Source organism: Leucoraja erinacea, chromosome 29, assembly GCF_028641065.1.
Source record: "Leucoraja erinacea ecotype New England chromosome 29, Leri_hhj_1, whole genome shotgun sequence".
NCBI lineage: Eukaryota > Metazoa > Chordata > Chondrichthyes > Rajiformes > Rajidae > Leucoraja > Leucoraja erinaceus.
The window spans coordinates 14624114-14641556 of NC_073405.1; the positions used below are offsets into that span (position 1 = coordinate 14624114).

Consider the following 17443-nt stretch of genomic DNA (forward strand, 5'->3'; position numbering starts at 1 on the left):
TTGTGGTGCATATGGACTTGCAGAAGCCCTTTGATAAAGTCCCAAGATTATAGAACACAATGCACACAGTATTGACGATAATGTGGTATGGACTGATGGATGCCTAACATACAGAAAATGATAGGAATGATTTGGTCATTTTCGGCTTGAGAAACTGACTTGTCAGTTGACCCACGAGTTGGAGTTGGGACTGGGATTGAAGACTTCGCCATCTTAGTGAATGATTTGGATGAGCGGATTAAGTGTCAAGTATCCATGTTTTTTGATAATGCAAAGATAGATGGCAAGATAGAGGATGTGGAAATCTCAGGAACATAAGGTTAAGTGAATGAGTGAGGATGAGAATACACAAGGGGATACTCGGACTGAAAGAGTTAAACCTTTATTCTCTTGGAAACTATGTATTCATCTTCGTGGGAACTGGGTCTTCTTGGAAACCATGTGATGGATTTCCTGGAAAACATGTAATGTTTGCTGATGGCACTACTGTGTACGTGCCCACTTGCGACTGGGTCAAAGAGGTTAACGCCTACTGTAAGTTACTGCCCACTATATTGATCTATAAATAGGTGACAAGTTCTTTATGATTGCTTTTCTGTTCTATTCCCGCGAGCCTTAGGCCAGAAGCAGGTGGCTGCGATAAAATAAAGGAATTGGACTACAGTGCCGTATTCGTCTCTTGTGTTTTGCTGAACCAGACTGGGTGGTGTAAGAACCAGAATCAACATTGACATGGCAGTTGTCATATACTAGCCATACAGCATAGAAACATTCTTTGGCCCAACACATCCATGCTGACCAAGATGCCCCAACTATGGTAGTTCCATTTACCTGTATTTAACTAATGTCCTATTGATGTATCTGTCCAAGTATATTTTAAATGTTATTTGACCTGTCTCAACTACTTTCTCTGGCAACCGTTCTATAACGTGGCGAGAAATATGAGGTTGTCCAGGGGGTCCTTGGCCTAGAAAACAGCAAACTAGGCCCATTTTTAAAATGACGAATGACTGAGAGGATGTTTTGAGGGACCCAGGTATCCTTTACAAAATCATAAAAGTTAACAGGCAAATATAGCAAAACATTGGGAAGGCAAATGGTATGTTTTGCTTTCAGTGCAAGAGGGTTTGAATAGAATTGAAATTCTTGCTTTATTTTGAAATGTCCTGCAGGAAATTGTCGGCCGACTTTACCTAGGTTATATGGCACTTCCTCTGTCACAAGTTCACGAGGAAGTAAATTTGTTGTCTGAGGAGAGATTAAGTTTAGAAGTACAGGAGGTAATTTCATAGACATGTACAAGATTCTTGTGGCACAGGACAGGGTTTGTGTAGTGTTGGTGTTTGTCCCTGGCTGAGATGTCTAGGACTAGGGGGTCATTCTTCAAGGGCATATCTGTTCAGGACAGGGAGTGGTTGATCTCAGGATATATGGACCTAAGAGGGAAATGGAGTTTAGCAACTCCATATATTCAAGAAAGACAATAGATTTTTAGAGATAATGTGAATTGAAGGATGTGTAGTGTAAAAAATGGCACTGAAGGAGAGGACTGGCTGATCTCACTGTACGGCAGAGTAGACTTAAGGTGCCAAATGGCCTATTTATTTTGTTCAAGAAGGAACTGCAGATGCTGGAAGATCGAAGGTACACAAAAATGCTGGAGAAACTCAGCGGGTGCAGCAGCATTGGTGTACCAATTAAAGCTGCTGCACCCCCTGAGTTTCTCCAGCCTATTTATTTTGTTCTTTCTGCTATTTTTCATTTTGTCATATTCCAGAGACAATTTGTCATTCTGCATGAATTAACTAAAAACGTATCTTTTCATTTCCCTTCCATCAGAGAAGTGCTGCTTTGATGTATAGATGTGAAATTTGTGATCTTTCAATTATCTGAATGGATCGTAAGACCATTCTATACGGTGTTCCCAAAGTGTTTGTCATTTAAGCTGATCGTGAACTCAAGGAGATTGTGGAAGGTGACTAAATGTTGATGGGCTTTGGGGTATTTAGAAAAATGAGTAAACTAGAGACCGCTTCAAAGGTCACGTGTACCAATCAAGGTACAGTGAAACTCAATTACCATACAGCCATACTAAAAAATAAGCAACAAGACACCTAACTTCATAAAGGTTAACATAAACATCCACCACAGCAGATTCCCCACATTCTTCACTGTGATGGAAGGCAATAAAGTCGAATCTGTTTCCTCTTTATTCTCCCGCGGGCAGTCGAACCATCCACAGTCGGGGCGATCGAAGCTCCTGCGGCTTGGAGCTCCCAAAGTTGGTCTCTATGTTATCCGCAGGCTCCCGCGGTTGGAGCTTAGGCCAATCCCCGACAGGGACTGCCAGCTCCACCACGCTTCCGCGGTTGGAGCTCCCGAAGTCGATCTCCAGCAAGAGGCCGCCAATTTGTGAGGCCACAGTGCGGACGGAGATATCGCATCTCCATCGAGGTAAGAGATTAAAAAAAAGTTTCCTGCTGAGAGAGAATATCAGCTTAGAAACAGGTCAAATCAGCCTCAATGATGTGGCTAAGAGTTAGAGGGATGCAACGGGAAAAGCATCATTTCTATCTGGAAAGAAACATGATTTCAAATTCTAAAATCTTGATACTGATTTATTAATTAGTTATAAAATCTTTTTAATTTTTCTAATCTCCCTTAAGGTTTTACTTTTATACATTACCTGTCGCAATCTCTTTAATGATGATTATATATTTGGTATTGTTGGCTTAACTTGTCAGTTTTCAATCATTCACGCGACTGCTGCACTTTCCACGATGGTTCAGTCAACACCAAGTCCTCGGCTTCCTCTTACTGGCACTAACAGTAGTGGAATACAATTTTCCAATGTGTTCCCACCTTTTATTTCTATAACTACACTCAAATGATGCTCTTTAATGTGGTGGTTGAGATATAGACAAAGGAGAGAAGTTTTTGAAAAACCCTGCAGCCGGTGGTAATCGGGAACACGAGGAAATGTCGCAGCCAGACGGGTAACGCCGGAGACGGAACCATCAACTTTTGCTTTTGCTCCAGAGCAGGGCAACCGCCCTGAACCGTGACCTGGTTTCCCTTTATTTGGTCGGCGATCTAAACGCCAGCTGCTGGACCTCGGAGCATCAACACAGCGGGCCTCGCTACTTGAAGCCGAGGGAGTGCCTCTCTGTCCTGGCCGGGGCAATGAGAGAAGGCGAGGCTGATGCGCCCGGGACCGGCGGGATGGCCGAGCCCGGCTCCGCCACTAATCCCATTCACCCGCACTAATCCTTTAATGAGCTTTGCCACGAGATTTAGTCGGGGGGCCGGAGCGGCGGCATGGGCGAGCGGGAACCAGAGTGAATCGACGAGGCGGTCGAGGAGTGTGCGGGCGACGGCAACGGGGGCCCGGGGGACGGCCGGTACTGAAGGTGAACGTGGCCGGCGCCCAGTTCCGCATCGGGCGGCGGCTGGCAGCGCGATACTCGACCAGCCGGACCGGGCGGCTCTTGGCTATCGACGTGCCGGGGCCTGGCCGAGGGCCTGCGGCTCTGCGACGATTACTCGGCCGAGCGAGACAAGTTCTTCGACCGCGACCCGGACGTCCTCCGCGACCTGTGGCCGGTGTACCAGTGCAGGAGGCCCTGGGCCGACCACGGTCTGTGCCCGCGCGGTTACCGCGGCTCGGCCGGGCCCAGCGCTGTTGCCGCGGGAGAAGCGCAACGAGCTCGCAGAGAAGCGGCGGATCGGCCTGCAGCGAGAGGCTGTGCTGGGCCTGGGCCTGGGCGAGCCGTGGGCGGCGGTGGAGGGGCTGTGCTCTAGCCTGCCTGATCCTGGACACGCTACCCGAGCTGGGCCCGGGACTGCACGGCTTGGAGGCCGCCTGGCTGCAGCGCCGCGCTCACCACCCACTTCTTGCTGAGGCTGATGAAAGCGCCCCAGCCTAGCCGCTTCCTGCTCTCCCCACTCAACGCCGCCGACATGCTGGCTCTGCTGCCCTTCTACCTCGAGCTGGCGCTGCGCCAGCGCAGCGAGCCCGGAGCCCCGTTCGCCTCGGCCCCTTCCTGGGCGCTGTCCGCCTGCTGCGGGTCCTGACTTTAAATGTTGTAATTGTCCTGCCTCGACCATTTCTTTTGGAAGACCCACACCGTACTCTGTGGAAAGGTTGCCTGGCTGGTCCCATTAAATCTTACACCTCTCTCCTTAAGCTATGCACTCTAGATTTAGTGTGAATACCCATCTTATCCAGCTTCTCCATGCTATCATCCCTCAGCCTCCGAAGCTCATGAGGAGAAAAGACCCAGCCCATCCAGTCTAAACGTAACTCAAACTCTGCAGACATTTCCAGTTTAATGACACCCTTCCTATGGCGGGCCAGCTTGAACTGTACACAAATCCCAACATATTGTATTGCTGTAACATGACGTCGCAATTACTACACAGTACCCTGACCAATGTGCACCAAATGCCACCTTCATACCCTGTCATCTACGTCGCCACTTTCATGCAACTATGTTGCCGCACCCCTAGGTCTCTGTTCTACAATATTCTTCAGATCAGAACCCTATCATTTACAGTGTATGACCTTCCCTGGATTAACCTGACAAAATACAATGCCTCTCATTTATCTAAATCAAACTTATTGTAATTTTAGATAACCTTCACTGTCCAGTATACCACCAACTCTTGTGTCATCCTCAAACTTACTAACTGTGCTACTTACATTCACATCCAAATTGTAAATATAAATAAAGCACAGTGGCACAACACCGCGCCCAATGGAACGCAACTCGCTACAAGCCACCAGTCTGAAAAACAAACCTCTGATCGAGAAGCCAATTTTGATTCGAATTGCTTAGCTTACCCATGATTCCATGTGATCTAACCTTCCACTTGAGGTACCTCGTCAAATACCTTGCTGAAGTCTATGCAGACATACTCCGTTGCCCGCATCAATCTTTTTAGTCACCTTTAAAAAAAAAAATCACATTTTTGAGACACAATTTCCCTACACGCAAAACCACGCTATTCCTAAATAGACACAAAATCCTGGAGTAACTCAGCGGGGCAGGCAGCATCTCTGGAGAGAAGGAATGGGCGACTTTTCGGGTCAAAACTCTTCTTCAGCCAGTTCTGACTATTCCTAATCAGCCTGTATTTTCCTAGCTGACCCTTGCAGCCCTTCTCAAATAACGGTGCAGTATTAGCCACTCTACACCTCATCAGAGTCAAGTCAAGAGTATTGTCAGGACCACTGAAATTTGAAATTCATACTTACAGCAGCTTAACAGTTCCTTAAACGCAATACACATAGAGAATATAAACAAAAAAACAATAAACTAATAACCGTAATCCCAGTGCAAAACAAGTCCGTAGTGTAACTAATAAGAGCCCACAATGAGCGGGTACGCGCGGCGGAGCAAAGCTACGGACACTTTTCTCCGCAGGTTAGCATCTCCACCGTGGGGTAACGGGGACACCATCCCGGAGACTGCTCGGCCGGGTCTTCACCTCCGGCTGTATTTCCTTCGGGCATCATCCTGAACGGCCTGCCCAGCTCCATCTTCTTCGACGTTATCCGTCTACTACGCCAAGCTGAAGACGCTGGAACAGAGCGCAGCGCTCCAGCGGAAATGGCGCTGAAGGAGCGGGCTGCGAGGAATCTGGCGCAGTGCAGCGGGGCTCAGGCGCCGGGACTCCCTTGGTAGTCCGGACAACTCCCGCAGTCCTGCCGTGTGATCTAACGCCGCTCCCCGCTCCCCCTCTCCGGCAATAATGTACCTTCTTCCCCCGATGTACTTGCCCAGCTTTCACTCTACGCTACACTCTTTATGAGATGCCTCAATTGTAGGTGGGATACACGCAGGCAGTTGTGGCAGCTTCGCCCGTGGGCTGGGACCTGCTATTTGGTCACATTTTGCTCCACACGATTGTTTGTCAATCGTGTTAAATTCCATTGATCTGATCAACCTCTTGCAATCAAATCCACAAGGAGGCAGTTTCCAGAGTCGCAGAATGTTTACATGTTCCGGCCCTAACCAACCCACGACCCTGCTCCATCCCGGCAATTGCATTGCTTTTGACAATGTATCAGTTCCGTTGATAGGACATCAGTGCCTCCACCAGCGCTCCGACCCGAACTGTTGAGGGGAATGTTTTAACGACGCGTTTTGTTTCCTTTGACAAATGCCTTCATTCCACTGTCCGTTGCTCCTCTCTCCACCAGCCCTGGCCACATCCTTCAAAAAATCAGCTTCTCCTCTGTTCCAAGGGGAACAACCCCACCATATTCAATCCGATCACAGGGAATGGAAACTGGAGAAAGTTCCTCGTACCAGGAATGAACTTAATAAATCGCTTCTGCGCTCGTAAAAAAAAACTTCATAACGACGGCGTCCAGAATAAGAAGCAGGACTTCAAATCTAAAATAAAATCTGGAAACGCCTCAGGTCAGACCGCATCAAATGGAAGAATTTCCTTGCTCTTCTCTGCCCCTCTATTTATAAGATTTATGAGCCCATATACGTTTTGAGACATTATTAACTCGTGGACATCGCTCTGATGACATTGTGCCTCTTGTTAATATTCTCTTCTCATCTTTACTGGCAAAATATAACAGATTCATGTTGCATTCAATGGTATCTGTTCTACCCACCCCATTTCACCATTTCATCCGTTTATATCGTCCTGATCCTGATGCCCATCAATCACCAATCCTTCACACTGTTTTATTATACCTTCCCATGCCCCTCGGTCTTGTATATCACAATAACGTCACCCCTCAGTTTCCTGTGTTCCAAAGAAAAAAGTAACTCAATTCCACAAACCTCGGTAACATCTGGTGAATCTCTTCTGCACCCTTTTATGATATCCTTCCTATAGCTGGGCAACCACAACTGTACACATTACTCCAAACTTGGCCTCACCAATGACTTGTACAACTGCATCATGACATCTCAACATTTGCACTCAATACCGTTCTCAATGAAGGCAGGCACTCGTGTGCCTTGTAGATGGTGGAAAGGCTTCAGACATGCTCTAGCACCCGTGCTATTTATGTGATGATCTGCTGGTGAATGATGATCGCCCAAGGCCGTTGATGGTGGGGACTCAGTGAGAAATCAACGCTAATATTGTATTACAGGTGAATGAATGGAGTTCAGAGCTGCAACATGACGGGGAGGGGTGTGACCAGACAAGGGTCCAACAAGATAGAAAGATGCATTGTAAACAGGGTAGGATGATGGGTGGCAGACAGAATGGAGGACGGAAATGCCTCCAGCAGAACAAGCCTTCAGCAGACAGATGGAGGAGGGGTGTTTAGCTGAAGGAGGTGCAGTAGGCAGAGGAAACTATAGGGTGGGGTGCACATGGATGGATTATTTTAGGTACAGATTGGCGACATCTAACATAGGGGTAGAAACATAGAAATTAGGTGCAGTAGTAGGCCATTCGGCCCTTCGAGCCTGCACCCCATTCAATATGATCATGGCTGATCATCCAACTCAGTATCCCGTACCTGCCTTCTCTCCATACCCTCTGATCCCCTTGGCCACAAGGGCCACATCTAACTCCCTCTTAAATATAGCTCCCTCTTAAATTAACTCCCTCTTAAATATAGGGTAAATGGGCATCCAAACAGATGAGGGGGACATGGTCTCGTCCGACGTTGGGCAGAGGGGGAGAAGGGAGACCAGTTAACAGGGTGTGTAACAGTGAGAGAAACAAAGCAGAATATGGCACAGTTCTCTGGAGCTGCTAATTCAGCATGTTTTTATTACTAAATTCAGAGTTTTAACGTGGTTAGTTTTCCAGATCAAGAATGCTATGTGGGAACAACCAAAGCAACATCTTCGAAGGAAATATTTTATGAATGCTGATACAGATTCTGTCTGTTTGGAATTTCAGGAAAGCTTTAAACCGACAATAATCACAATGCACAAAATGTTAACAAATTTCATTTTTTACATCAATTTATACACATATTACAGAGAACTCAAACAATTCCATCCTGTAAGTTAGACTAACCAAGGTCACTTGGTATGTTAACTACAGCTTTTGAAATAAGTAAAACCAGGCAATTGGGATCACTTCCTTGTTTTACAAATTAAACAATACAGATAAAGCAGAGAATCTATACATCTTAAAATGATCCCAATCCCACAGAGACAATGCAAAATGGAGGAGAGAGACAAGTCCACAGACCCCAGCAGTCAGTTGACCAAAGGCAGACTTTCTTGACTTGATAATTCAGTAACACAATTATCAAGTATTTCCCAAGGCAGGAAAGCAGTGGGATGCGCAGTTATACTGCTCGTGTAAGGCTTTTGGTTTATAATAAAACAACACAATTTGCTATTTGATCAAAGATTATCCGAGGGCATTATCCAAGTGTGCAATTTATGTTTCAGCATTAAATAATAAAATTTAGCTATTTTAAGTAAAACAAATGACAACTTTTGGAGTAAAGTCAGAAAACACTGGCAGCGTTCTGAAGGTTAGACAAATAGGGAGCAATTTCACACCAACACTCTTTCATCAGATGAACAGATTTTGAAGTCACTAACCTGTACCATTGACTCCATTTCTCACCCCTCCTGCTGCTCAGATTTCCATTTTCATTTTTAATAATAAAACTGTACAAACCAGATGGATAACCTGAAGGTTCAAGCCATTTTTGCTTAATAAGCAATAGGCCCTTATGTCACAGATGAATGAAAATGTTTTGGAGAAAGGTGTTGGTGCAAGAAAGGGTGCCGTCGTAACATAGCAGCAAGTTACAATGCGAACAAAGCTGTAGGGACAAGATACAACATGCACACAGCCGGAGGGGTGAGTTACAGCCTGCACTCAGCTGTAGGGACAATTTGCAATATGTACATAACTTTGGGAATTAATTAACAGCATGCATTCAGCTGTAGGGACAGGATACAGTGTGCACGCAGCAAAAAGGTATGAGTTACAGTATGCACTCAGCTCTTGGGGTGAGTTGGAGCATGCACTTAGCTGTATGGACGAGCCACAGCCTGCACATGGCTCAAGGCTAGGGACACGTTAGTGTGTACATAACTTTGGGAATGAGATACATTGCGCACACAGCTGTACGGGGTAATAATGGTTAAACACGGATCTTTCTGTTCCAACCCTTTATTTATTTTGTTAAAAAAGTACTCACTTTCACTAACTTTTCTTGAGCTTAGAAAAACAACTCCTTTAAAAAGTGATATCCAGCTGTGTCACAAAATACCAGAGTATTGAAGCATAATGTAGGTCCGGCTGAGTACTGTTGTCCTCTAACCCCCCTGTGAAGAAGCAGTCAGCCGTTCACAAAGTTTAATAGTTCTCCATTCAGTTTGTCCTGGTCCCAGTGGAGTGCAGATATCGAGGACATGAAGTGGCTACAGCTGTGGTGGTTGTGGGTAGTCAGCGCCCACGGAGACTGCCTGTCATTTACTAGAGATCACAATGGATTGCTTTGTATGATAGACTTTTACTGCTGACAGTCCGGATATCCCGGTGTGACATTTACAGATTCTGGCTCTCCGGCAACTTAACTATGAGTTGTTTGGTCCGTGGCCAAATGGATTATTGAGAGAAGCTTTGGATCACGGGTGCTCATCAAGAGCATCCTTCATCTAAAACTTGCAGCTCCAGCTCGTGAGCAGGGGTCCTGCTACAGTTTGATCAACTCGAGGCTTGCAGCATCAACCTCTGTAGAAAGTTACAAAGTCAGACGCCACATTAGCTCTGGCTCGGTAATTCGAGTCCAAACGCATCACATCACACTACAGCAATCCTTCAGCTCCCAGCACCCTCGGAAACCCAGGCAGAGAGACAGTGTGGAGGTAAACTTGGCCCCTACAAGCACCAGAGCATTGTTACATAGACAGTTTTTGCAGAGGTGGTGGTTGTCACCTTAGTTGGCTACTTACTGCAGCATTGTCAGAATCAATAGAGTTTGCTAGGTAGGATATTAGGAGAAATAGATCCAAAACGGGTAAATAGGATTACGGTACAGTTTGTGTTACTTAACTAAACGGTTGGGGATGGGCTGGAGAGACTGAATGGATTTTAATCCGAACTTCCATCCAACCAGAACACAGCCAGAATTATAAAAATTACATGCACAGCACCCATGTGCTGCATAAAATGAGTTTTAAACTTTAAATGGTATTGCACACTTTTCAATGTTTGCACGTTAGATACAAACATTAACTCTTTTGCTAGCTGCTTTGGATAATCTTTGTTCTATTGCAAAACTGTGTAGAACATGGAGTTAAAATCACAGCACAAGAATTATTTTCATCAGCAAAGGCAAGTAAAAAAATGCTGAGAAATGTTTCCTATTTTGGGAGGATTTGGATAGTACAAAACAAGATAATACATCTGAGAAAATTTCACAACAGTATATTTTCCAAACAGTTCTTTAAAAAACTGAAAAAGAGATAATTTCCTTAGAAAATGACATGAAATGCTTCAGTGGAAGAGAATTAATGAAAAACACTGAACATTGGAAAATTATTTTTTTTATCCAATAAAACACTGGACTAAAAGTTCACATGAAATAAGTTCAGGAAAATTAAGCCTCTACAATACACATTTTCAAACCCTCACCCTCCACAAGTCTCGAGATAACTACTCACCTAAATATATTAATTCAGTTGTCCTCCACCACTAATATTTAGAGTTAATGCAGAACCTTTATGGTTTGGTTATGTTGTTGTATCTGATTTTAAGTACTTAGAAAAAGTGAAAGGCTTATTAATTGCATTTAACCCAATGAGTCAGTCACACAAATGAGCTTCAAAAATAGAATTTCCAACAGCTTCACAGCTCATCTGGTAAAACTACATGACCAAGTTGGGAGCAGCACGCAAATGGCTGATAGTAGATGATGGATAAGGAGTTTTGTGAAGACAGGGCTTCATGATTCTGGTTTAAGTTCCCTGGTGCAAGTGGCAACCTGCTAGTTAGTGAGAGTAACCAGCTCTATCAACTGCATATGCACCAATATATTAATCAGCAAATTGACAGACTTCAAAATTAAGTGTGCAGATCTGATCTTTACAAAACGGAGTCATTTCAAAGCATTAAAATGTGTCAGATTTTCCACAAGATGTCATGATTTCAATATGAAGACACCAATCTGAAGTGCACCAACACCTCCACCACTGTCTGCCAATTCGCTTGGGCAGCTGAAAATCGCTCGAGAGAGCTTCATCCCTGAAACTCACTGGTAAGAGGATTGAGAGGGAAATGACTGAAAATGTTTAACAATTACAGTTACAGTGAACTGAAAGTGCTCTTGTGCCGACAAGGTAAATCCAGTGCCCTTCACTCCGAGGGGGTGCAAGTGGAGTGCTTGCAGCTCCAGCTCTGGAGACTGCAGTTCACACTTATACCACATGTGTGCTCCCTAACCGGAGGCACAGGAACGACTGAACTCACACTCACTCAAAAATAAAATTGCTTGAGAAATGGGGACAAGAAAAAGGCAGGAGCCCATAAACCTTAATACTTGATTGCAAAATGTCTTTGTTTCAACATTTAACGGTTGTGCTATTGGTAGATCAGTTTACTGCCCTGGTGACACTTCAGTTCTGTGGAATTGATTCAATCATCGACCAGGCGAGGAGGGGTGAACTTGGCACAAAGTCCCGGGAAAACCCACGCAACTGTCGGTCTCTCTTCCATCACATACTTGTTAGGGACCAATAATCGTGACAAAAAGTCCCTGTTTGTGAACAAATAAGGCTGCAGAACCAGAACATGCGCTGGTTTCATCTGTAATTTTCTTTCTATGAGAAAGTAGTGTAACTTTTTTTTAAAACTGCAGTACGCGACCTAAAACTGGAGGGGCAGGTAGACAAGGTACTTTACTGAGGTTAATTTGTATATTTAGTAATTGCAATTGTAAGTAAAATGTTTGATGTCACTGAACCATCAGTAGCAAAAATAGGTACAAATGACAGGTTTTAAAAGTTAGTTCACAGTGTCTGGGTCTCTGACCAGTGCAGGCACAGTTCATCCATTATCCCAGTACTTTCCCTAAGGCACAGTGAAATGCATGTACTGGGTTCCCTGATGTACAACATACCCCACTAACGGGACACAATTACCTCATCACTAGCTGATTGTTGGGCAGCTAGGTTCACTTTTAATTGGGTAAAATAATGATCTAATAAGGCAATTATCACTCGCATTAAGTAACAGCAGGTGAGGAATGTTTAGCCAAGGGGGCTTCCACAGTAAGTCCCATAGAACCAGCCCAAAGTTGGCAAGATTGGTCACAGCTACTAGGTTAATCAAATTTAGACTCAGCACTCATTGCTAAACATAGTGCCTGTCGTTATAGACATGTCCATGATTCCATTTAGTTGGTCATCAAGCTGAAGGAAGTGAAGTACTAGAAAGATGAGATTTCACTCTTTTCTCGCTAGTTCCCCACCCACTCAATTTCTGACCAGTTGGGTCTCTCAGGATACAGTGGGGCTGTGCAGAAACCTCTTTCTTCCCATTCAGCCACCATAACCCCGATGCAGCTCGCAACTCGTGCAGAGTTAAATGAAAACTTTTAACGACAGCCATTGAAACCCACCAGAGCACAGAGAGAATGGAAAGGATCCGCCAGCCTCCTGAGTGTGAGGTTGGATGGGTGGATGAGTTACAAAAGCAATTACAAAATTTAAAGGTTTTTTTTTCCCATTTGCAAAAATAGAACATTGAATTAATTTCCTGCCATTCTCAAATTAGTAGCCAGTTAAAATCCCAGCTGCCTTTGTCTTGAAGATACACATTTAACATCAGTGACACATTTAATCCCAGTGGTTCTGCAATAATGAGTGTATATATAATGAGTAAAGCAGCACTAAATACCAGGACCCTAAACCATTTTCATCTCAGCATTTAAACAGTCATTGCAAAATAGTTAGCTCGAACTCTGTGTACTAAGCAGCTATTTAATTTAACAGCTATTTAATTCCAGTGGACATGGCCTCCTCTGGCCCATTGCTACTCTTCCTGCTGGGTCACCATGACCTGACAGCGCATCAAAGACACATTGACTACTATCAGTGCACCCGGCCGTGAGGGCTGGAGTGTTAAGCACTGGCCTAACGTGTGCACCTTCTGCAATTAGTTCCTTTGATCTTAAGTAGACCTCAGCCAAAACCTGGAGAATGGGCTAATTTTCTGACCCAGACACTGAGCAGAAGTGGGTGTTTTCACTGAAGGTTTCAATCTGTTCAGTCCAATTATATTGAATTCATTAGTTCCTGGTGAGTGGAGACGTCCAGCTCTTGGAGGGAATGGTTGAGGTCAAGTCGCTCCCGCTTGACGGGAGGTTCGCTCACTCCTCTCAAATCTGCATCCACCTCGCTCTCCATCCCACTCCCATCATCTGTTCAAAAAGTCATTTAAAGACAGTCACAACAGGTCACAAATTGAACTATGAAATGCAAGATATATTGCTGTAATAATAGGATCTGTAGTGCTGGGTGTCTCCATACCTGAAGTTTGGAGATGCCCAATGCAGTCCATGTTCAGAAAGCTCTTACCTTTCTCAAGTTGTAGCGGGGACATGGAGCTCAAGTCACCAAACTAGAAGAAGCAGAACAGGTGACATTAGAATACTTGGCACACGGGTTCATATATAGTTGATTTGGAGAGCACTTTATTTCAAGTGTTATTCAAATTAAATGGGCCAAAATTGTGTAATGTCACTATTACTTTCAAACTCAGGTCAGCTTCCGGATGAAAGTTGGTACATTCAGCTTTACCCATTGAGTATACGAGTGAGGAAGTCGTGCGGCAGCTTTATAACATTTTGGTAATGCCATATTTCGGCTATTCTGTGCAGAACTGATCGCTGCATTGCTAGAAGGATGTGGAGCTTTGCCAGAATGCTGCCTGGATTAGAGAGTATCAGCAAACTCTTTGGAGAAGGGTCTCGACCCGAAAAGTCACCCATTCCTTTTCTCTAGAGAAGATGCCTGACCCACTGAGTTACTCCAGATTTTTGTGTCTCTCTGTAGCAAAAGAAGCTGAAGGAAGATAATAACATTATGAGAGGCCAGAGAAGATAGACCTTTCTCCATGGGTGGAAATGCCAAATAATGCATAGGTTTAAGGTGAGTGAGAGAATGTGCAATGGGGATGTGCAGGATAAGTTTTCCATGCCGTGCTGCTGTGGGAGGTGGTAGATGCAATCAAAGACTCAAGGATATGTGAACACCGAGAGAATAAAAGGGAAACTCATGTGGCCTTTGGAGAACATGCAAACTCCACACACACAGCAGTCAATGTCACGATTGAGCCCAGTTTCATGAAGCTGTGAGACTAACTACCACTCTACTGGGTGGGCTCAGCTATTCTGTGATTCTGTGGTTAGTTACATACCTCGCCCATCACAGCTATAGGCGTCTCGCCTGTTGCAAGGGCCACACGATGTTCCACGAGGTAAAACATGTACTCGTCATAAAGCAGCCGGATCAGATGGAAGGAACCAAAGCTGGCGGCACTCCGCAAGGTCAGGTCACGGATAACCATGGAGCTGAAAAAGATGAGTTAAAGGTCAACTCAAAGTAGATAGCATACGTTACATTTACCACACAGTTCTCTTATCTGGACACCAATGTTAATTGTATAATGGACAATGACTAAGGCAATTTAAATCTATAAAAGGATCTGAATCAACTAGGAAAATGGGCCAAGGAGTGGTGGATTTAATTAGGTTTATTATTGCCACCGAGGTACAGTGAAACGTTTTTTTTACGTTATCCAAACAGATCAGATATACTATACATAAACACCATCAAGAAACTTAAGTACAATAGATAAAGCAAAGGAGAAGATACAGAAAATACAGAATACAGAATATAGTTCTCAGCATTGTAGTGCATCACTTCCATAGACAAAGTCCAATGTCCTCAATGGGGTAGAGGTGAACTGGACACTACCCTAGCTTATGGATGGACCATTTAGAAGTCTAATAACAGAGTGGAAGAAGCTGTTCCTATGTCTGGTGGTGCACGCTTTCAAGCTTTCATACCTTCTACCAACAGGAACAGGGAAAAAGAATAACCAGGGTGGGACAAGTCTTTGATTATGTTAGCTGCTTTCAGGGGCATCGTGAAATGTTGATGGAAACAATGGTGGGAAGTCTGTTCTATGTGATGGACTGGGCTACATCTGCAACTTGGTTCCTAAACCAAGCTGTACTTTCTATGGTGCATTTGTAGAAATTTCTAAGAGTAATTGGAGACATGCAGAATTCAAGCAAGAAGGGGCATAATTGTAATCCTGAAACAGCTACGAACCTGTAGAAAGACCACTTTAGCAGGAACTGACGGGCAGCCTTGGGAAATCCAGGGCTGCCTTCGTGGGGCTTCAGGACCTGATTTACAACATTGTCAAGCCAGGATGCCCATTCATCAAGGGAGCTCTGCTGCTGCAGAGTCATCTTAAAATCTTGCTCCAGTCGCTGCACCATTCCCTCCTCACATTGACACACCCACGAAGCTTGCTCCTGTTGCAAAACAAACCACATTGCACATTAATTCGCTGATATACTTTTAGTCCAAAGCTCTCAAGGACTGTAATGGGCCTGTCCCACTGAGACGACTTTTTAGGCGACTGCAGGAGACTATGCGGTCACCACATGTTCACAGGTAGTTGCCGGGGAGTTGCCTTCATGGTCGTGAGGAGTTCCCGCATTCTAGGAACTAGTCGCGGCTTCATTATGGTCGCCGCAAATTTTTCAACATGTTGAAAAATTAGCGCCGACCAGAATGAAGCCTCCATGGAGAGTTGTGAGAATTCTCGTGCCGTAGGTGGGTCGCCATGGGGTCCTAGTGCACCGCAGCGTTTAGTTCTTGGTCCTCACGTATTTACATTTGACATTGATGACCTGAAAGGGGAAAATGAAATGTAACATTTCTATGTTCACAGATGATAGGTAAATAAGGGGAAGATCACGTTGTGATGAGGACATTTTTATTCTGCAATGGGTTGTAGATAGATTTATGAGTATGTGGTGAAAGCTTGGTAAATGGGGGGAAGTGTGAGGTGATGCACTTTGGTAGAAGGAATCAGAGACCAGATTACTATCTAAATGGAGGACTCGGGGCTGGATTTAGATGAAGAGAGGCCGTAAGCTGTTCCACTTGTGAGGCCCCCTCCGCGTTGGTTTTCAGCGCTGGCGGCGAGGCAGCGACCGGACAGCCATGGCAGCCAAATCTCCCACAATTCAAAGCGAGGGAGAAAGTGCCCAGCGCCGACCAGTTGCCGTTGCAGTACGCATGCGCAGGGCGGCCGATGATGTGCTGGCCATGGTTGTGCACATGTGCAAGGGGAGGACGCGCAGGCCGCAGCAATGCGCATGTGCAAGGCGGCCTGCCGTGCTGGCGGATGAGGAGCGAGCGGAGCCCGGCGGCTCGGATACGGATAGCGGGGGGAGATGGAGAGAGAGAGAGATAGATAGAGAGGGGGGGCCCGCCCAGAGTTGAACGGCAGGTGTCCTGCCTTGGCCGGAGGCCCCCCTAGACCCCGAGGCCCTAAGCTTAAGCTTGTCTAGCTTATAGGTAAATCCGGCCCTGGAGAGACTGCAAGTGAATTAAAAAAATATATCTCTACATCTATCCTGTTCAATCCCCATAGGATTTTGACTTAGGGCGGCACGGTGACGCAGCAGTCGAGTTGCTGCCTTACAGCAATTGCAACATCGGAGACCTGGGTTCGATCTCGACCATACGAAGCTGTCTGTACGGAGTTTGTACGTTCTCCCCATGACCGCGTGGGTTTTCTCCGAGATCATGTTTCCTCACACACTCCAAAGACATACAGTTATGTCGGTAAATAGGCTGGGTGTATAAATTATCCCTAGTGTGTGTAGGATAGTGTTAATGTGCGGGGTGATCACTGGTCCGCGCGGACTGTTTCCACATTGTATCTCTAAACTAAACTAATAAGGTTATCTCCGATTTCAGTCCCGGTAAAGTCTCTTGACCCAAAACCATGACTGTTCATTTTACCCCCTAAAATCCTCCAGCAGTTTTTTTTTACGGAAGGTGATAATGGTGGCAGAGCAGGGAGAAAGTAGAGCAGAGCAGGTCTGACATGGCAGCTGATCAGACAACCTAATCTTAAATTATTCACAGTTACTTTTATTGGATGTTGGAGATGAATGTTGAGTAAAGGAAGATAAAGATTTGGTGCAACGGATGAACTCACTTGTACATTGGCAAAGTCAACGCGGTTGAGGTCACTGAGCATCTGGTTGATCTGCGATGTATTCTGTAGGACAGCTCTGGCAGCTTGTGCAAGGTGGTTCAGGGATGTGTACCTGCGCAATGTTTGGGCAAAGGCACTAACTACTCCCACCTATAAAACAAAACAAAAGCAATCAACAAAGTCACGCTCAAGGTGGGTCACAGTTGCATTTCACAGCACCAATGTCTCAGGATAA

General features: G+C 45.1%; 1 protein-coding gene across 5 annotated transcripts in view; it reads right to left on the bottom strand.

The window, feature by feature from the left end:
* Positions 1-7724: 7724 nt before the first annotated feature.
* LOC129711212 (DNA-binding protein RFX2-like) overlaps positions 7725-17443 on the bottom strand; it is an 85536-nt gene continuing 75817 nt past the window's right edge. For 4 of the 5 annotated variants that reach the window (XM_055658690.1, XM_055658688.1, XM_055658692.1 and 1 more), the window contains 5 exons: positions 17209-17358; positions 15297-15505; positions 14377-14530; positions 13488-13578; positions 7725-13378 (listed from right to left, as the gene is read on the bottom strand). In XM_055658690.1, the coding sequence (XP_055514665.1) occupies positions 13233-13378; positions 13488-13578; positions 14377-14530; positions 15297-15505; positions 17209-17358 (750 nt within the window). In that variant the 3' untranslated portion in view covers positions 7725-13232. The remainder of the gene's footprint in view (positions 13379-13487; positions 13579-14376; positions 14531-15296; positions 15506-17208; positions 17359-17443) is intronic. The other variant, XM_055658689.1, reaches the window with a different exon arrangement.